This window comes from Beta vulgaris, chromosome 8, assembly GCF_026745355.1.
Source record: "Beta vulgaris subsp. vulgaris cultivar EL10 chromosome 8, EL10.2, whole genome shotgun sequence".
NCBI lineage: Eukaryota > Viridiplantae > Streptophyta > Magnoliopsida > Caryophyllales > Amaranthaceae > Beta > Beta vulgaris.
In genome coordinates, this window is record NC_079209.1 from 43,364,015 (window position 1) to 43,386,154 (window position 22,140).

A 22,140-nucleotide genomic window follows, 5' to 3' on the forward strand; every position below is an offset into this window, starting at 1 on the left:
TAGTTATATCTATATGCAAATATGTTCAAATTTTTTACACATATTACAATTCAATTTATAGAAGAAAATAAAGATTGAAAGATAGAAAGGAGAAAAAGCAAAAGAGGTGACCCAAGGTATAGAAGAGAGAAAGAGAACTGAGAAAGAAGAATTTAGTCATGGTTATGCACAGAACCACAATTTTCAAAATTGGAACATCTTGTAAAAGTGAAATTTTCATGTTCTGTTTATGTTTATGGTTTGGATTTTTGTATATTGCCTTACTACGTTACTTTAATTTCCTTAATTTATAGAAAATTGGGAGTTGAAAACAAAATGCTAATTCTAATTGTTGCAGGTTACTTTAATATATTGCTATAGTAGAAGTTTTTTTCCCTTATATACATAATTTTTTTTAAGGAAAACTTCTTATACATCTTCTAGTTTTAATATGAATAAGATTTGTAGAAGAGTTGGAGTTGAAAACATATCCCTAATTATATATTCAGTTTGTTACTTTAATATGTTGATATAGTAAGTATTCCTTTCTTATAAGTTACTCATATTTAGAGTTGAAAACATTATAAATGGATCTTGTTTTAAAGTATTTTGTTAAATAATTTCCAATGATACAAAAATTATAATTTTTTGAAAAATATTTCAAAAGTTATAATTAATTTACTATACTAATTTCAGTGTAAATGATCTCTATTTGTTCTTAGCCTAAACCCTATATATGTTAGCAATTTGGAACTCTATTTCTTTTCAAACATAATGACACGACACTTAATAAGCGTGACAAATGATGTTGAATAAGGACGCCAAATGTTGCGACCTCGTGCGCTGGCTTTTGGGCTTTGTTTTATATATTAACTAGTTATTAGGCCCGGGCTATGCCCCGGGTAAGAAAAAATTTTATTTATTAATATAACACTTTATGATAATAACACTAAATACAACTTAGGTTAAAACTTTAGTATATGTACTTGAGGTCTTGGGATCAAACCATATACTATGCAATTTCTTGATTTTTTTATTGTATATGGATTACATGAACTAAAACTCCCTAGAGAGCGCCACGTGGCACAGTTTCTTGTTTTTGCACGCCTTTCAATATATTTACTAGTTATTAGGCCCGGGCTATGCCCCGGGTAAGAAAAAATTTCATTTATTAATATAATATTTTATGATAATAACAATAAATACAACTTAGTCTAGTGGTTAAGACTTTAGTATATGTACTTGAGGTTTCGGGAACAAACCCTATACTACGCAATTTCTAAAAATTGTTATTTTACATAGAACACTGCTCTTCAAATGGTATCATGCATACATAACTAATTTTAATGAACATGCAAATTTATTTATTTTTAAGGATGCAAGGGATATGTACAACACATATTTGTAATTTTGTGGAAAGATGAATCACTAAGAGATGTTAGATGAGATGGTGAGTCTTTGAAAACTCTTACATAAGGTTAGGGGTTCGAGCCCAGGCTTCAACATATTTATTTTTTAAATAATGACCACTTGACTTTGTTGGTTAACAGACACGTGACAAAATTCTGGTGGCAGGAGGAGGGTGCCACGTGGCGCATCGACGTTGTTACGCACGCCTTTTAATATATTTGTATAGATATAGATTATATTATATAATAGTATTTGGGACTTGAGTTAATGCATGTTCTCTTTGTAAAGAAGATGTGACTTTTGAAATTTTTACATACTCTATTTGAACGTATTTTTGGTCTAGCATACAACAACAAAAGTTATAATGTAATAACTTTGGATATTTTATATTTAACATGAATAGACTTTGTAGAAAAACCCTAATTCTAATTGTAGTTTATTACTCTAATACGTTAGTATAGTCAATATTTTTAATACATTACATTAATATAAATTGTTAATATAGTATAAATGGATCTTATTTTAAAGTTTTTAAACACTTATAATTTCTGAACTATATATTACAAGTTATAGTCAATTTACTATACTTAAGTTTTTTTTTGTATTATGAACTCAACTGCATTTCTTCTTTATCCTAAACTATTTACACATATTTTTATTACTTTATAACTCTATTTAATTTTAAAAAAAGACATGACAGCTAATAAGCGCGACAAATGGTGTCCAATGAGGATGCCAAATGTCGCGACCTCGTGAGTTGGCTTTGGAATCTACATTATATATTAGTTATATGATATGATATGATATTTAGATTTAGGTTACGCAAAAAATTACTTTTCATATGATCTTGCAGCATATAAGGCTAATAGGGAAAAATTGAATAGTTGATCTTGTAAGAGACCGCCTACTTTTAATTTAAAATTAGGCGACGATCTAAGCCCAATAGTAAGAAGAGAATAGACCTTCATGCAGAATATATTGACTAGTTTAATATATTTAGTGACCAATTTAATACACATAATTCTCACATATTTTTAATCTATTTAGTGACTAGTTTAATCCGTTTAGCGACTTGTTTAATCAATTCTTTAAAACTGCCGATTTAGTTTAAAAAATTGTTCGTTGTAGTTGGAGATTCAAAGGGAAACATAGAAAGGAGAAGAGAAATAACGACTAAGTCGCTACAAAATGTTTAGGAATATTATTGGCTAGAAACTTAGAATGAGATGAATGAATTTGTTAGAAAAATATAATTTTATATTAAAATTGGACTGTTGTAGACACCAAATTTCGAACCCTTCTACGGATAGAACCCTTTTTTCGGATAAATAAAAGTTTTGAAAGATAAAAATAACAAAATCATCATGCATCGTGGAGCGCGTGCCCCGGAGCGCGAGTTTCAATCCATCACACGATTTTTTTCGTTTTTTTTTTTTTGCGTATTAATCATACAATTTCGGCTTAGAAGTATAATTTTCGTGAGTCATAGTCAACAACTATAACCACCGTTTTAATAAAATGATTCATAATATAATTATGCGTCTTTATTAATTTAACGAGTTTTCGTTAATTGTCTTAAGTTAGTCTTTCAGAAAAATGAAAAAAAAACGAGTCGCGATTAGGCGTCAGGATTTTAGTCGTATCCCAAAACCGACATTTAATCAGTTTTCTTGATGGTCAAGTCATTGTTCATTGGATAAAGAATAAGAATATATTCTTTATCCACTAAACGCATCCTTTATCCATTAGTTAGAGAATAAGAATCATGGATGTGAGAATAAGAATATTTGTGTTTCCAAAGAGATTTGATGATGTCATTAGGGTGAGGTCATTAGAATGATGTTATTAAAGTGATTAAGGATGAAGAAAATCAGATTTTTTGGATCAAAAATCTGATTTTCTCCCTCTTTGAGACCCTAGTTCACCTCCCTCATTTCTCTATAAATACCCTCCAAAATTCACTTCAAAACCAAGTGGAAAAGAGTTAAACTTAAAGTCACTAGTTCTCTCATCTCCTCCACTACTCTTCTCCTCCTTAATCGTTCCATCCAAGTAAAAGTCTTAATTAGTAAGTAAAAGAAGTTCATCAAAAGGAAAAAAACACAAAAAGAGTTGAAGTTAACAATTAAGAAGATTCAAAAACTCACTTAGAAATTAAAAAAAATCACAAAGAAAAAAGATAGAAAAAATTGCAAAAAGGGAAGTGCATCATTGAGCTAGCAAAAGTTCTTGTTATTTTTATTATCTTCTTAATCGTCTACTAACTCTTTCCTTGTTTTCTTCTTATCATTTTTTAATCTTTGGAGTGATTTGGGTATGTGAAAGTCCTAATAGGTTCCCAACCTTAAATCACCCCACCTAGAATAGTCATCTCTAATGGGGTGACTCTTAGGAAACAATGTGATATGTGATTTTACTTAATCAAGTTGTTATTCATCACAAAAAATGATTTCATAAAAAAATTCAAGATAGTTGTGCATAAACATCTCCGTAAAAAATGAAAATGTGATGCTGTAACTATAATCAGTTTTAATTTCGTACTTCATTCCATTTTTCGTCTGTATTATCAGAATATTTTGTAGGATTTAATTTTTTTTCCTATTAATTGCAAGATGTTTCCAGCAACTGGCTCTGGAATTTATAAAAACCAAATTTTGTGTAAATAATTAAAAATCATACAATTTTGTTGTGCAAAACTAATTTTGTCCAGTACCACCAAAGCTTGTTCTGTCAATAAAGTTGGAAATAAATCATTTAGATAAAACTAAAAACATAAAGTTTGAATAAAACAACAGTATCGTTTCAAAAATATAAAAATCATGCTCATATGAATTTTATACAATTTTACATCATTTTTACAAAAATATTCATGTAAATCACTAAATTCCATAAAACCGATTTTCTCTTCAGTTAATAAAATAAATAAAAATGGTCTTAAAAGTGTCCAATTAAAGCGAAATTTTTTAGTCAAGTTCCTCAAAGTGTCGATAATGTTCATACCAAATTTCACTTCAAACTAAGTTCAATAAGTTCGATCTCAAAGAACAAGTTGAATAAAGGTCCTGTTTTGACCAGTTTGAGTATAAAATTCTTTATAATTCAAGTAGTCACTAAAAATTTATGAAATTTTGACACAACATAAAGAACTAACTGATCTATCCATAGATGTATCATATGTTCATTTTAACACTTTGTACACAAAGTTATGGTTTTTGTAAATCAGTACAAGAATAAAAAAGCAATCTGGAAAATGAAATAAAGTGACTAACTCAACTTTCATAAAAAATGTTTTCTTTTCATACGAAAATGTGAATAAAAAATCATGAAATCCTTAAATTTATCTTAGAATGACTCATTTTATCATGTAAATAAAAATCAATAAAAATTGTCATAAAAAATCAAAATCAAAGAGGTTAATTAATCTTTAATTTTCCCAAGTATATAAACAAACATGAATTTCAAAGCTCATTCAAAGAGGTGAAGATCAAGGAGCATCATTGTGAAGATCAAGATTGAAGATTTGTATAGATCATAGTTTTTGTACAGATTGTTATAATAATAGTTTCTTTGTAAATAGTTATTATTGCATCACTCAATTTATAAAAAAAACATGGAGATGTTTATGCATAATTTTCATAAATAATTCCACGACTCTTTTTAATAAAATGAGCAACCAATGTTACAAATATTGCATGTTGGGCCGATATATATCGTAGTATATGAATCGAATGACCCAATCTCAATTAAGAAGAAAAATTGCAAATCTAACTAAGTTAAATTGTATGATGATCCATCTTCCATTTTAAAAATGTGTTCTCCATATTCAAATGGATTAATCATATAATTTGACATAATTAGATTGGTAATTATGATCTTTGAATTGATTTTAGGCCGTTTCACGTGTCTCACTTTAAATGGCTAAATTTCAATTAGCGAAACACAAATTTCCAAATTCAATCTCAAATTGATCATTTTTCTCCAAATGACTTAATAATCTTCAATGAAGATTATTTCTCAAACGCCTTCAATTAGGAAGCAAACCTTCTAAGACCGCTCGAAAATCATAACGTGATCACTATTAAGGTGGTTATTTCAATTCCTGATTAATCGCTAATTAGAGCGGTCGACGCAAACTTCTTTTAATCACTAATTAGAGTGATTACTTTAAACCCTAATAATCGTCAATTAGGACGATTATTCTTTTCATTTAATCATTAATTAGAGTGATTATCTTAAACCCTAATAATCGTTAATTAAGACTACTATTCTTCTCATTTAATCACTAATTAGAGTGATTATCTTAAACCCTAATAATCGTTAATTAAAACGATTATTCTTCTCATTTAATCACTAATTAGAGTGCTTATCTTAAACCCTAATAATCGTTAATTAAGACGATTATTCTTCACTAATTAGAGTGATTATTTCAATCTCTAATCATCATTAATTAGGACGATTATTTTCCTCATTTAACCACTAATTAGGGTGATTATCTTAAAACTTGGTTAACCACCAATTAGGGTGATTAGCTTAATCTTTCATTATATTTAATCACTAATTAGAATGATTATCTTAAACCTCAATAATCATCAATTAGGGTGATTATTTCCTAACTTTCATTGTTAATCACTAATCAAGGTGATTATCTTTCCTTGAATAATCAGTAATTAGAGTGATTACTTATTTCCTTCCTTATTAATCACTAATTACAGTGATTATTTTAATCCTTCATATTTGATCACTAATTAAGGTGATTATCTTAATCTGATTTCAATCACTAATTGGAGTGATTACCTCATTTTAAATAGATTTATTTAATTCTAAAAGTGAGTTATTCATAATCTATTCCCCTCTCTTCTTCCCCTAGTGGAATTGGCCATTTAGGGCGAGACATATGCTCGAACTACGACGGTTTTGATCCATGAGTGGATTCCAATCCCGCAATGATTGGTACGTAGTGCAACGTCAGTGCTCAAACCTATCATGTACAAATGATATATTGGTCCTAAATAAAAATAGTTAATGTGTATATGTACAAATTATCTGATTTTCTTTTTTTTTTTTAACAGCCATGATTACTTTAAAATGGAAAATAACACATTTAGTAAGAGCCCGTTCTTTAGAACGGAAGAGGAGACGAGTTCCAGACGTTTGCACCTCTTAACCTATACCCCGAACCCTATCTCATGGTATGAAAGACCAATTTTCAAAAAAGCCTTATTCATATGAATGAAGTCATCATCGTTTTAAATGATTTTTCTTGAAATTGATTTAAAACGATTTATTAAATAAATCTGTCCCTATTCAAATGTTAATAGGCATGGCCGGTGAATGGGCTGTGCAAACAGACCCATTGCACAGGCCCCCAAGTCAATAGGGCCCCCAAATCAGTTTATAATTATGTTGTTGTGATAGAATAACAAAGGTTTATGTTGTAGCACATTGGTACTACCTTATAATAATTCATTGTTTTTGTATTTAGTCAAGGGTTCAAATCCTACGAGGTAGCTTTTGAGCCCCTTTTTTTTCCCTCTTTTATTTATATACAATCAAACTAATAAAAGCAAGTATGCTTTTCTCAAAAAAAAAAAAAAAAAAAAATCAAGTACCATTTTCGTGGAAAATTACCAACTCTTGAAATTTATCTTTTTTTTTTTTGTACCAAATTAACTCTTAATGCTTTTCATTTTTTACATTCAAGTTTTAAATAATGATAGAGATTTCTCGTTCTTAGGTAGTATTAGTTTATTCTCAACTATGAATTTTGTCGTTTGAAATAACAAATATGACATTATATGCTTCGTATGTATTTTCACATATGTCGTAGTTATATATTCTAAAAATTTGGGGGCCTAAATTTAAAATTAACACAGGGCCCCTGAATTGTTTAAGACGGCCCTGTTAATAGGGTGGTGAATTCCAAGTTTTGTAAAACTCAAAGTCCAATAAGAGACTTTCATGAAATTAAGACCGTTAATTAAGACCGTCAAAAATTGAATACCACAATAGTCTATTTTAATAATTTGTAAAAATTGAAAGATAATTTCTTAAGAGTCCGTGAGACTTGAGAATAGAGATGTAAATGGATCGGGTTCGGGGCGGGTGGAGCATCACCCGCATCCATCACCCGCTACCATCCGCACCACCCGATCCATCCATCACCCGGAAAAATCACCACCCGAATCCATCCATCCATTTACTTTCGGGTGAACGGATGGATCGGGTTATAATCGGGAGAAATTACCTCAAAATAATGCTAACCATAAAATTTCAGAAAAATAAAGTTTCAACCGATAAAACCATAGATCCACAACCACAATTCAAATTAAGTTCAAAATCACAGTAATTTGCATATAAAAATTAGGAAAATTAGGTTGGGCATTGGGCTTTTAGATTTGGACATTTAGTTGGGCCTTGAGGATTGGACCTAAAAAATGTTTTTTTAAAATAAACGGGTGATGGGTCGGATTAACGGGTCGGGTGATGGATGAAAATTGTCCACCCGAATCCGATCCATTACCTGCATCCGTTAATCCATCACCCGTCCACCATCCGTTTACACCGGGTTTTTCACCCGTCCATTAGGACGGATGGACCGGGTGACCGGGTGGTCCACTGGATATTGCCATCTCTATTTGAGAAGGGTATCGTAGATGCTCTTCTAGTTTGAAAGAACAGAAACACCGTCATTTAGGCATTTGTTCTTCCTCAGACACGCTCTAGTGCTTTACTCTACTCTCTTCTCTCTCGGCGGCGACTGGTCTCCGCCTCTTGAATTTCGATCTTCATCTGCTGAGTGGTGACGTTCTTCGACTTTACGTCGTTCTTCTTTGCTGTATAAGCATAATACGAAGCCATTTTCCCCAACACGAAAATTCAAAGGAAATAATTCTGCTCAAATTAAACTTTTTTCCAACCCATCCGAATTCAGAGGTTGGTATAAAGTATTAACTGACAAAAAGAGTTATTTTAGGTAAATTAATAGTTGTATTACTTTGTTTAATTGCTTAAAACTCCCTCACACACACACTCTCTTGGTGCGGCGCCTTAACTTTGTACATAAAAACAAAGATTTTTACAAATTTTGTGAGTTTTTATTTGATGTAGATATCTTATTTTTGGTACGTCGTGTTTGCAGTTAGTAGCAATGGTTGGAGCAACTCAAGTTCAGAAGAACATACCCGTGCTGCCATGGATGAGAAACCCAGTTGACATTGTTGATTTTAAGGAAACTCCCTTAACTTTGCTCCCTGGTCTTGATCCTAGGTACCCACTTAATTGATTTCTTTCGGTTTTTTATATGATAAGATAGCATCTTTTTGTTATAATTAGTTTATGTAATTATTATGAGATAGTTTTCGTTTGTTTATGTTTGTGTTGTAATTCGTTTCGAGATTTTCTTTCGTTCTTTAATACATTCTGTGGCGCGGAATTCGTCATTGGCGAAACAATTATTTGGTTATGCAAAATGCTTTGCCCTCTTTTGGTAGAAATTATTACAGGTCCCAATTGATTGAACAACTGGATCATTGGAGTTACGGAAAACATTTTTGACACAAAACGAATTTCAGTGGATAAAACGTTTTTGTAGGAAGGATAAGAGTTAACTGAAGTGGGTAGTGCGCTCCCTCTTGGTTAGGGGTTCGATCCTTACCCCGCATTATGCTGGGGTACTTCCTTAGCATGCTATGCATGCCTTACCAGCCAATATGCTGGTGTTTCCTACAGGCTAGTAGCCTTGTAGGGGTTAACCCTTGGGCTGGCTTAATTTCCTATTAAATAAAAAAAAAAAGTCTTTGTAGGGGCAAGGAAAATACAATTGCAGATTGTTTTCCTTTGTTTGGGTGCGTGAAAAGTTAGAGGAAAAATTGAAGAATGAATTGGAAGGGAGAAAATAATATATAAGAAGAATTCTTGTAGGAAAGAAAACGATTTTCCACCCTTTACAAACCGAGAAAAGGAAAATGAAAAAGCACTTCTCCTTGAAAATGTTCTCTGCGCAACCAAACACTCACTTCGTAAGATTTTGCGTAGGGTGGGTGTTATTGTAGCTTTTTAGATGATAACCTGATAAGTTTTGCTGTTGAATTAGGAAGTTTATGTAGAGTGTTACTCTTGTCAAGACAAAATCAACTTAAATCAACTAGTGCTTGTTTGCTGGTAGTCATGAATCATTTCTGGCAATTACATCATGTTTACAGTGCCATATATATTGTTGATGGACATTTACAAATGCGATGCAATATAACCTTACAAGAACATGGTTACAAGTGCTACAAGTTTGGGGATGATATTGGTGGCATGTAATCAGGTGGAAGCTTTTGGCAGTCTCAGAAAATCTGTTGGGGACACAGGAACTTATTTCTGCCAACTGATTCTATGTTCCTGTCGTTCACATTTAATATTAATTGTTTGCATTGGTGAGACAGTGACTAGATCACTAAGATTGTTGTCCTAGATGAGGAATTACCCCAATGAAATGGGGAGGGGGATATGTGTTAGTTATTTTGGGTTGTAGATTATTGATTATAAGTTAGAGCCAAAGACAAGGGTATATGTGCTCATTGATTATGATGAATGGATTATATTATTGAATTTGGATGTGTTTTAATTTGTTTTTTACAACTGTCTATCTTTATACATCTCCTCAAAGTGTATATTCTATGAAATTTATTGATAGTATAGTGTACTTATACTGTTTCAGATTGGATAAGGCTCTGAAGAATGTCCATATCTCTTCACTTTTCCCTGTGCAAGTGGCAGTTTGGCAAGAGACTCTTGGTCCTGGTGCTTTTGAGCGTGACTTATGCGTAAACTCACCAACTGGAAGTGGAAAGACTCTGTCCTATGCTCTGCCTATAGTGCAAATGCTAGCTACTCACTCTGTGAAGTGTTTGCGTGCTTTGGTGGTGCTACCCACCCGTGATTTAGCTGTGCAGGTTTCTTTTCATTGAACACTTAGCTCTCTGTTTATTTCAATCCCGGTAATAGTAGGCAATGAAATGAATATACCGGAGACGTGAGATTGTGAGTAGCTTCTTTGATATATGGATGACACAGGATTGTTAATCTCCCAGGAGCTTTATACATTTTATCTGGCCGAAGCTAATGTTTATTAGAAAACGGTACAAGCTATAACTTTTGGTCTTAACTTTATTCTTGTGATCAGAACAGCTTATATCGGTCTTCTTTTCCTACTCCATAAATGGTTTTGTAATCCATCTGCTCTGTATTAATAGCTGAGTTGTATTTTTTCATAACATAATCTGTTAAGCATGAAGTTCTAATTTATAGGATTCTATTTTTCTTTCCTTATAAAGTTGATGCTAAAGGAAAAATTATTCACCATCTAATTGTTAAGGTTTAAGAATACCGGTGTAATTGAGTCAGACTGAGACTGAGCCTTGGCTTGGAAATTGCAAGCTTGAGAAAGATGAGCGAGGATTCACCATAGTCCAACTTTTGCCTCAGCGGCTCATGCTTGCATCTCACGCCATAGAATATAAAAAGTTGATTTCTGAGAACTCTTAGTTTCCCTTTGCTATGACAAAATGAGAAAAAAATAAAGAGAATTAAGATGTATTGAATAAGATTTTGCAATGGGAATGTGGGTGTAAATGGAAACATGACATGAAGATATTGGAGAGTATTGATGTTATTTATGTTCTTATATATGTTATGTGTTTAGAATTAAAGGCCTGCTTTTGTATGATTTTTGTGTTTCCTAAATTTCAGGTCAAAAGAGTTTTTGATGATCTTGCTCCAGCCGTTGGCTTGTCTGTTGGTTTAGCTGTTGGACAGTCTTCACTCGCTGATGAAATTTCAGCATTAGTTAAAGTGCCTAGACTTGAGGCTGGCTTCTGTTATGACCCTGAAGATTACGCAAACAGATTACAAAGTGCAGTGGACATACTGGTAGCAACTCCTGGAAGGCTTATGGACCATATCAATACTACCAAAGGCTTCACACTTGAGCACCTACGGTATCTTGTAGGTAGCAACCATTTTTCCTAAAAATTCTGCATATGGTAGCTTATGGGCCCTGTTGATACTAAAAAATACTTGTTTTTGATATAATTGAACAAATTTTGTTAGAGTTGACTAGATTAATACATTTCATGTTACCCCTTGACCTTAGAGCTGTCAAAAGCTGACACGACACAACAATACGACACAAACCGGATATGAAAAAATTGAGTTAGTGTCAAGCATTTTCGACACGTTTATGTAAAGGGTATACACGTGTTTTACCGTTTAATAAATGGGTTGGGTTAGTGTTGAGAATTTCAACCTGACATGCCTTTACACAATTAACTTAAACATATAGGAAAATTCAAAATTTTAGTACTATTTAGGGAATAAGTTAGCAAAACATTCAATCTGACTTGTGTGGACCCGGTTCATGTTAACATTTGTGTCCAGGCAAAAATATCATTACTAACATCCACTATATTATGCAAAAACCCACTATATTATGCAGAAATTCACTATATCATTCAGACCCACACTATATCATGCAGAAACTCACTATATTATTCAGACACACTTACTATATCATTCAAACACGCACACACTATATCATACAGAAACTCACTATAGCATTCAGACACACACTATATCATATGTAAACTAAATATATCATTCAAAAACACACTATATCATGCAGAAACTCACTATATCATTCAAACACACACTATATCAAGCAGAAACTCACTACATCATTTAGACACTCATTATATCATGGAGAAACTAAATCATTCCATATGTTAGAACACGTGTCATGATATATACTACGCAATTTAGATCTTTTTGTATGTTAAAACATTTTAATTAATTCCTCTATTCTATTGCATATAATTTCACATTATGTTTTTCGTTAATAAAATATACTATATTGTATATAAATTCACTATATCTCTGTAGAATTCACTATATGGAGTTAATATCTTACCGACCTGGTGTACACTAAGTTAGTGTGCACCGGGTCCATTTGAGTTTTTTTACAAAACATAAATGGTTTAAATCTTTCTAATATATTAGCAATTTATGACCTAAGTAAACATGAATTGATAAAAAATGGACATTAAAATCAGTTTATTGTTAAATTTTTTTAGGGATTTTGAATAAATAGGTTAAATGGGCCGACAAATGTAATTACTTAAATAAACTAGTCGGGTTAGTATCAAGAGTTTGGACACGATTAGTTAAACGGGTCAGATTAGTGTCGAGGCTTTTTGACACGATTAGTATATGATACAAATACAAAATAGAAACGACACGACCTATTTGACGGGTCTACTTGACTTAGAAGCCTCCCTTGGTATCTTGTTTGCTAGTCTTCTTTTTCGTGGTAATTAAGTTTGTTTGATTTGTGAAGAGATTGAAAAACTGTAGCTTTTTGTAGTGCAAAAACCATTTTTCATGCTGGTTGATGGAAATACATCAATGATCTGTTCTCATCTGCATTTCCAAAATGTCTTTGCATGAGCTGAAGAGATTGGTGATTATGTGAAAGATATATGACTTTCTGTATCTGAATTCCTAGCTTTCAGTAACTAATTGAAAATTAGATATATCGCGGAGATATTCCCTTGTAATTGCTGTTGCTTTATGCTTATTCTAGAGTTGAAATGAATCACTCTTCATATTTCTCCTGTTTGGGAGAAGGTAAGGAGAAGCTATTAGGAGACCCTCCAGTCGAATATCAAATCTAACACATGTCAGTGGACACAGTGGGAAGAGAAGTTTAAACTGCTAATGAGTGCTTTGATTGGAGTTCCATCGTTGGTGGTGAAGCAGCATTCTTGTATATAGTAAGAAAAGCTGTCAATTTTACTACCTATTTGTGACTTATAGCTTTTGAATTCAGGGAATAATGATGGTGTGAATCGAAACCCAATAGGGAATCGGGTTAATTTTATAGGAAGTAAAATTTACCATCTTCATGCCTAGGAACCTCAATGTGCATCGTAATGGCATAGCCCCTCGTGCTCCCTCAGCCCTAATAAGATAGTATGTGTGCACACGCGTGCACATACATGCAGTTTACTCCGACACCTTCATTTACCTCAAAAGCGGGGTGTTGTGTCGTGTCCGACACGACACTTTACTTGGATACTTCATTTTAAGCTAAAAACTTCACTTTTTATACAAGAGAGCCGAGTCGGACACTCGTATCCGAGTGGATGAGTGTTTGAGTAACATAGCATACATGCTCACACACACGTTAAAGTTAAAGGAAAAAGCGTGTATGCGATTAATGATGCGCTTGGCTAAAACTAGCTCCTTCTGGAGGATAAAGGTTTTCATGGTTTCGGGCTGAGAGGGTGGCTGGACAGGTGAGGTTGGAGCCGCTGGTAAGGGTGGTTGGGTGGGGTTTTTTGAATCAATTACTGCTAGCTATTGTTAATTAGGATTTTGAGGTGTAGGATTATTTGGGATAATTAGGTTGATTTGGCCTTAATGACTAATATAAACTTAACGGAGTTAGTTGTTAAGGGCATTTTATGCCTTTTATTGAACAACAAGGGCACCTGGTGGATTTTTAAAACAAGAGGGGTACCAGTGAATTTCATGAAACCTCAAAAATAACTGGTGAAAAAATCGATGTTTTTTCTCTTCTGAGGAAAATTAAGATTACATTAACAGTTCAAAAGGAGTTTCGAGATAGAAGGCAAGCTGCCTCTAAACAGAAAACAAAGTTACACATTAACCGAATTATGTTGGATTTCCCCATTTTTAGAAGCTTGCACAATAAATATGATATATTTTATGATTCACTTATAAAAATGAGTTCATGCTGCCAACCTAAAGGACTTTGGGGAACTTTGTTTATGTTATTTGGTAGACACTTTCCTCTCAAATTAATTGTTTGCTTTAAGGAGCAACTTGTCAGTGTCCTAGGACCTTTCAGAAGTAGCAATCCCAATGCTCATCTAATCTCACCTCCGTTTATGTGCTAAAGAAAATATGAAGTTTCTGGATCTTACTGCCTGATCCATGTGTGCAGTTTAATTCCTGTATGTCATGATGTTGCTTGGTTAATGATGCAGGTAGTTGATGAAACTGACCGGTTACTTGGGGAGGCGTATCAGTCATGGTTGCCCACTGTGCTCAAGCTGTCCTGTCCAAGTGATGAGATTTTTGCACCTTGTGTTAAAGCCTTTTCCCCGTTAATTTGTGGTTCTTTAAAAACCATCCGAAGATGGTGAGTATGATATCTGTTCATTCCATTTGTATTGAATAATACATATACCGTGTTCAGGTTATTGGCTGGTTTATCTCTTGCTTAACTTTTCTTTCTTGATTGTTCTTGTTTCTTCGGTTTTTGAAGGATTCCTGTTGAGCTACTTATAATTGTGGTTAAAGAACATGGTTGTGGTCTGGTGAAGACCTGTACTGGTTTTTATGAAAATTGACTTCAGGATAATATAACACATATTATGTATGTCTGCTTTACCTGAATTTTATTGAACTAATCTGAACTGAACTTCTTTGAACTGAAGTTGTCTGAACATAAAGGATCTCATTTTAACTTATCATAACTTATTGAAGCTTATTTTATAACTTAATAGAGCTTATTGAAACTCATTGAAGCTTATTTTATAACTTAATAGAACTTATTGGAACTTATCTAAACTTATCAAGACTTAGGGTGCGTTCTGTTCAACTTAAAAAATTAAGTTTCAGGTCCAATAAGTTCAGATAAGTTCAGATAAGTTCAGATAAGTTGCAATAAGGTCTAATAAGTGCAATAAGTTCCAATAAGTTTCAATCAGGTCCAATAAGTTTCAATCAGGTGCAATAAGTTCCAATCAGGTCTAATAAGGTCCAATCAGGTCTAATAAGGTCCAATAAGGTCCAAATAGTCAATGTTTAATAAACATTTGTATTATTGTCCATTATTTTGTTATTTATAATTTCATATCACTATTAGCTGATTATGTTATTATTAGAGTTTTAATCAAAGTACCACAATGACTATATAGTATTATACTTATATAGTGTCTATTATTTTATTATTTATTTGTATTATGTCTATTATTTTGTTATTCATATTACTATTAGCTGATTATGTTATTATTAGAATTTTTTATTAATGTACCACAATGTATAGTATTATACTTGTATTATTGTCTATTATTTGATTATTCATATTGCTATTAAATAATATTATAATCATGGTCAAATAATTAAGGTTAACAATAATAATAATAATAATTATAATTTTCGTCTTTAAATAACTAGAGATAACTTGTTAAATATATATAAATAGTAAATCTTTTTTGTTAAATTAATTATCATAAGAGATAATTAATAATTATTATTTTTTTAAAGGATGAATTTTATTAATTATTGCTTCATAATAAATTTTGAGGGGTAATTTTTGCGTTAGGTTTAATATTTATATTACTAATAGTCAATTTTTTTGTCTAATAAGGTCAAATAAGTTTCAATCAGGTCCAATAAAGTCTAATAAGTTTCAATCAGGTCCAATCAGGTCTAATAAGTTTCAATCAGGGCTAATAAGGTCTAATAAGTTTCAATAAGGTCAATAAGTTTCAATAAGGTCCAATAAGTTCCAATCAGGTTGAATCAGGTCCAATAAGTTGAATCAGGTTTAATAAGTTCCAATAAGTTCAGTTCAGGTTCAATAAGTTCAGTTCAGATAAGGTCCAATAAGTTCGGGGTCAATAAGTTGAATAGAACACACCCTTATTGGAACTTGTTTGAAGTTATCTAAACTTATCCGAACTTTTTTTTTTTTTTGAAATTTATCTCTATTATACAAGGGAAGGGGGGAGCTATGGTGTCCCCCAATAGATTTACTTAATTACCCCTTAGTGAATCAACTACTCTATCAAAAAAAGATGAAAGAAAATCAAACTCAAATATAGCATAAAAAAATTAACAAATAAAATTATATCAATCAATACTCAATCAAGTAGTAAATCAAAAAGGAAATACAATCAATTAACAAATTGAAATGATTTGATTAAAACAAAATACTTTGTTGATCAAAATAGAAGAAATCCTTAATAAATCTGCGTAACATTCTTTTATCGCTCATCAATTTTAATTTTTAAAATCTTAACGAAAGTATAAATAAAATAAATAATAAAAGACGGGTTTGGTTAAGTGATATAAGCATAATGAACAAAATTAGCTAGTCCAAAAAACATATCTATGTTCAAAATTTACCTTTATTTATACCCAAAAAAGTTATAAATTATGTTCTCAAAAAGTGAGGCACGCATCACGTGCATAAATTGCTAGTTTATTTGAGGTGAAGAGAATGCGCCCTAAGTTCATATCCTTACATGTACTATTCTGCTATCAATATTAGGTTCAAGGATGTTTCATGTATGGGTAATTGTAATTTGAGCTGTCATTTAGTAAGCTTTGAGTATACATAACTAATGCTTTATGCTTCAGGATTTACAGTGATTTTATCTTCATTATATTGCAGTGGCGTTGAGAGGGGGTTTAAGGATAAAGCTTATCCCAGGCTTGTTAAAATGCTTTTTTCGGCTACACTGACTCGAAATCCTAGCAAACTTGGTCTGCTTCATCTTCATCACCCTTTATTCATGACAACTGGTCAATCACGTTATGCGTTTCCTGAAAAGCTCGAGTTTTTCAAAGTGGTATGGCTGCTTGATTATACTTGTGATCTTGTTGCAGTGCCAGTACTTTATTCCTTGAACTGAATGTATTAACGATGTGCTTGTGCAGTGCTCATCACGTTGACTATTTACCTTTTTTGGTCCCATGTCCAATTGGACATGTCAATTTATTCAAGGCACGGAAATGATGCTATGAAAAATGATTCTACATCTTTTGCGGACTAAACTTCTGTTCAATATATTTTTTGTTTTATGTCATCAGGAGGTCAACCTGCGCTTTGCAAACTTATTGCTAAACTGCAGACAACAGTAATGTTATATAAGCTGTCCTCCATTGATCTGGAATAGTCCGTAGATCCAGATTCAGCTATTGGCATGAACATTATCTAAATAGGGAAAATTCTGGAGTTTATGGAACTTGTGATGAAAATTTTAATTTTAGGACAAGCGGTCATGGAATAATAGGCCATCCTACCTCTAAAATTAAAATTCGCTCCTATATACTATTGATACAAGATAGCTCAAACTGAGCTTGTGTTGGCTTTCGAATTCGAACAACCGTCAATGATCCATATACAAAAAAGTGAATTGTATTGAAATTACTTTGGCAAAGGGAAATGGTTGAATTAGAAATAGAAGTGATCATTGTTATTGGGTAGGGAAACTATTGTTTTCTATACTTTGATGGCTTTGGGGTGCCTCTCTACTTAGAGAATGATCAACATAGGATAAAAAGGTTGCAAAGCCTTTGTGCTTCCATTGTTACTGCCTTGTTCTTGACCAGTAGGATTGAGATGTTGAATATGAAGGATCCTTCAGCTTATAGTTTATCTAATAATGTGATGGCATGAATCCATTTGTAATTTCAAAGTAATTTTAGCTTTGAATACGTGCTTGCTGAGATTCCCTGTTGGATCTTTACCTATGCAGATTTGTGAATCAAATGATAAAGCCCTATATCTAGTGGCCCTTCTTCAAAAGTTGGAAGGTGAGAAATGCATTGTATTTACATCATCGAAAGAGATGACCCACAGGCTCTGCAACTTGCTAAAATCTTTTGGTGATCTTCAAATGAGGATCAAGGGATACTCGAGTTGTCAACACCAGGCTGTGAGAAGGTGCTCTATCTTCCTGCCTCTTCCACGCAGATGCATTTTTATTTGTTAATTATTCTGCTTTTGTGTTATAAGATTCACCTTGTCCATTTCTTTGGGTTGGGTTGGGTTGGAATGCAGTTCTTTTCTGCAGAAATGTTGCAAGCGATTGTGAAGTGTGGTTAGGTAAAGAAATCTAAATTGACATGCCCAGTAGAACGAGATTTCTTTACACTCTTCGGATGTCTAATAGTCTTTAAAGAAAGTATACTGTCATTCATGCGAAGCTATTGCTTTCCAGACTGTACTTTTGATTAAAGTCCTAAAGCAACTGATTTGTGTAGGGTAAATATTCACTTTTAGTCAATCGGGCGCACACACTAGAATATCTGATTAAAACAAAAATGGGTTGTCACCTAGGATATGGTGAAATGGGTTAATTGCTGCACTTATCTTTTGGTGATCTTAGCTACTCTTCAACGCCAACAAAGTGATAAGAATGATGGCTTTTGTAATGCATCCAATCAGTTCATCAATAGGCTTTGTCAGTCACAAAAAGAAGGGTATAATGGGTGACATAACTTCAGTTTTTCAGGAAGCATTGTGACATGGAGTTAGTTAGATGTGAGTGAAGAAAGATCAACTACGGTAAATATAAAATAGTGGATGAGGTAAAAGAGGAATTCGTTTAGAAATAATGTTATTAGTCCTTTTTACACAGTGAGTGACCCAACCACCCTGAAGCTTTTGGAGTTGTTACAATGTGTGGCCTTACAGAATACAACCATCTCTTTCTTCTTCCTGCTACCTTCTTCTTCATTTAGTTCTTCTCCAATGCTTCTCTTCCTTTTTTGATTTGCTTTTAAATCATTATACTCTGGTATCAAAGCAATCCACCCCCATCTAAGTCCTTGTGTCATGTGAGTGTTGGTATCGGGCCTAGGATATTTACTGCAAAGCTAACCTGTCAGGGCATTTGGGCTGAGGAGTACAGTAAAATTCTACAACCCATTTGCAAGGTGTGGGACTTAAGGTCCATATTGATCATATGAAGGGCTGAGCATCTAAGTGTGATATTTTTAATTTTCTTCCAGAAAACTACTTGGGATAACAATTAGTGAAGAAAAATAATTTAAATTTGAGATATATGTATTGCATGCCTGTTCTGCATATTTTGATTATATCAGAGTGAAATTGTGATGCGGGTTGCTTTTTTTATAAAACAAGCAGCAAAAATGTAAAACATTAAAGAACCCCCCTCCCCCCTTCCAAAAGTCTTACAGCTTGGAAATCATGCATACATGAGTACATGTCATCAAAACGTCCATGCATCTTTCCCTTGTTGAGTATACACTTCCACAGTACTCTGGAAAATAGAGAATGATTTGATTAGACAGACCATATCATTATGGTGATAATATTCTAGTACTGTCATCGAATATTATTTCTTTTTGTCTTTCTTCTTCTTCTTTTTTAGCATATGAGGTTTTGCAAATTGCAACTAGACCTACTTTTGGGTTTAGATTTAGAAATGGAAATTTATCTACAGATTTGTTGTTTCAAAATCTCTCGGCAATTGAAATTTTCAGGAATCAACCTAGGGTTGCTTCATTTCCTGTCACAAAAAGCATATCTGCCTTTTGTACTTCACTGAAATCTGTATTTATCAATCTGTCTCATTAATATGTGCAGAACGCAATTGATTCAAGTTATTCTCTTCTATTGCAGCAAAACACTAGATGCATTCCGTAAAGGGGAAGTGGAAGTGCTCGTTTCTTCTGATAACCTGTCCCGTGGAACAGATGTTGAAGCGGTAGCAAACGTCATCATTTATGATGTACCACGTTATATCAAAGCTTATCTTCATCGTGCTGGAAGGACGGCTAGAGCATTCCAAATTGGGCGCTGCTTCACATTGCTTCTTAGAGATGAAGTATGCTGCTTCTTTGACATATATCTAATCATCAAAAAAAATGTTTCTCAAATATCTGATAGTTGATACCCTCGACGAATAGCAAAAGAAATACTTACTTGCAAAATAAAATACTTATATTCCAAATTTTAAAGATGGATACTCTCCCTCTATCTCAAATAAGTTTCATGGTTAACTATAGCAACGGTTATAAAAATAGTTATCCATTTAGATATAATAATTGGAATTGGATGGAAAAAGTAAAAGTGTTCTGTGGAAGAGAGAGAACAAAGTATTGATGTGATGGAGGGAGAAAAGGATAAAATGATCATATTTAAGATCTTTTACTTTAAAGGGTAAGATAAAGTTTTTCTAGACATTAAGTATAGTAGTTCGGAAGTTTGATTTAGGGTGGAGGGATTATGATGCCGTGAGTAGATTTACATTGATTGGAACTTGGAAGTGATCCTTAGCTTTTCTTTTATCTGTCTATATGTGATTGTGTTTTCTGAAATATCAGTAATTGTTTTTCTAAGTTGCATTGTGACCTAAGATTTTTTAGATTGCTAGCCTCAACCACTCCTGGATTTACAATGACTTCTTATGGGGTTTGTTTTGCCAATTTGTGGTCAATTCCATATTCTCCTCGTTCCTCCTTTTCCCCATCTCTCCCCTTACTTGTTCAAGTAGTCGATTTTCTCAAATTTGAAATTTTATGTTGTTGATAGTAAATCTAGACATGAAAATTGTCTTTGAGATGAAGCAATGTCGCAAATAGTACTATTAGTTTGGAGAATGTTTTGTTTACCTTTCATTCTTCTACTTCATTTTTCACAGCCCCTTTTCTAAAATATATCCTGTGTGGTCTTTTAAAAATAGCATTTCTTCTTGGGGGTGAGGATTGTAGTATACGTCTTATTGCTGCTAGCAGGACCTGTACTAGAAATAACATGGCTGCAGACAAAAAGTTGACGTAGATGGCTACAGTCGCTTGGAGTTATAGTTTAGTGCCATCTAACATTTCTCATGTTCATGGTAAAGTTGGCATTTAGACTACATTGAAAAAGGGATGAATTTGAGTATGCTAATGTATTAGTTTTCTATGCATGGAGAGATGCAGTGCGAGTAGAAAAAAGAAGTTTTGATTACATGTTTAAGATTACCGGGGGAGGGGGGGGGGGGGTTAAGTATCATAATTGCTATTTGCTACTGAGGTAGCCATTTTTTTGTGACCATGTAACTCTGTTTTCGTTGATAAGCATGAGATCCAAGATTTGCATTGTATTAAATTAATAGAGTAGCCCTATTCTCTACATAACTTTGTGCAACTAATTACTTCATTAATTCAGGCAAGGAAGTTCAATGCACTGCAACGAAAAGCAGAGATCAGCTCTACGATCTATCCTCTTTCTTCGGAGTCCATTCAGGCCCTTCAGTCCGCTTATGTATCTGGTAAATCTGTTATTTAATTGCATACCTATGTTCGGGTTTGAATGGAAATGATGATATTTTTGAACTGGAAAACACTTGTATGGACCAGGTCCTCAATAAAACAATTCTGGACCCGTGCTTAAGTTATCGTTTGAAGTTCTATAGTGACCTTTTTAATAGTAATTATGGCCCGAATCATAAAGGATGTGTATAATGGTTTGTTTTAATTATTTTGTAATCTAGTTCTGATATCATGTGCTTTGAATATGGCTCTGCTTGACTAGCTGTTCGAATAGCTGATCTAAAATCTCCTTCTCTTTCATTGTTGCAGCGTTTGATAAGCTGAAAGAGAGTGTAGAATCGAAAGCATCTAGAAAACGCAAGGTTAACTTCAAGTCGTCAAAGCCACGCAAAGCAAAGGCGATGAAAGTTTCCAAGGACTAGCCAAAGCCTAGGCCTTCTTAACTGAGTGTTGTTCATAATACTTTCCTCCTTGATACTCAATTTTGATACAAGTGAATCTTTAGTTTAGGAAGAAGGTTTTTGCATGGAGTCTGTGATCACTTATATATGATCTTTAATATTTATATTCTGTTCAACTGAATAAACTAACTAGAGTACTGAATTTCAACTATTCTTTGAAGAGAACACAAAACAGAAACTTGTGTGTGTGTGCGTGTGTGTTGGG

At 33.1% G+C, this 22,140-nt stretch overlaps 1 protein-coding gene across 2 annotated transcripts; it reads left to right on the forward strand.

The window, feature by feature from the left end:
• Positions 1–8,069: 8,069 nt before the first annotated feature.
• On the forward strand, positions 8,070–22,086 carry LOC104901558 (DEAD-box ATP-dependent RNA helicase 1). Of its 2 annotated transcripts, none has more exons than XM_048635006.1 (10): positions 8,070–8,362; positions 8,528–8,655; positions 10,094–10,328; positions 11,125–11,379; positions 14,442–14,596; positions 16,859–17,036; positions 17,946–18,133; positions 19,838–20,042; positions 21,371–21,473; positions 21,784–22,086. In XM_048635006.1, the coding sequence occupies exons 2-10, from the start codon at positions 8,537–8,539 to the stop codon at positions 21,894–21,896; spliced, it is 1,551 nt and encodes a 516-aa protein (XP_048490963.1). In that variant the 5' UTR covers positions 8,070–8,362; positions 8,528–8,536; the 3' UTR covers positions 21,897–22,086. The 2 variants fall into 2 exon arrangements, with proteins under 2 accessions (XP_048490963.1, XP_010687449.2); XM_010689147.3 differs by having other exon boundaries at positions 8,070–8,322.
• Positions 22,087–22,140: the final 54 nt, after the last annotated feature.

What these genes read in the sequence shown, in the direction of transcription:
- LOC104901558 (XM_048635006.1), top strand. Translation starts at nt 8,537, where the DNA reads ATGGTTGGAGCAACTCAAGTTCAGAAGAACATACCCGTGCTGCCATGG. An exon ending in CCCGTGATTTAGCTGTGCAG is followed by an intron (nt 10,329 to 11,124) that starts GTTTCTTTTCAT and finishes CCTAAATTTCAG; the next exon opens with GTCAAAAGAGTTTTTGATGA. An exon ending in CAACACCAGGCTGTGAGAAG is followed by an intron (nt 18,134 to 19,837) that starts GTGCTCTATCTT and finishes CTTCTATTGCAG; the next exon opens with CAAAACACTAGATGCATTCC.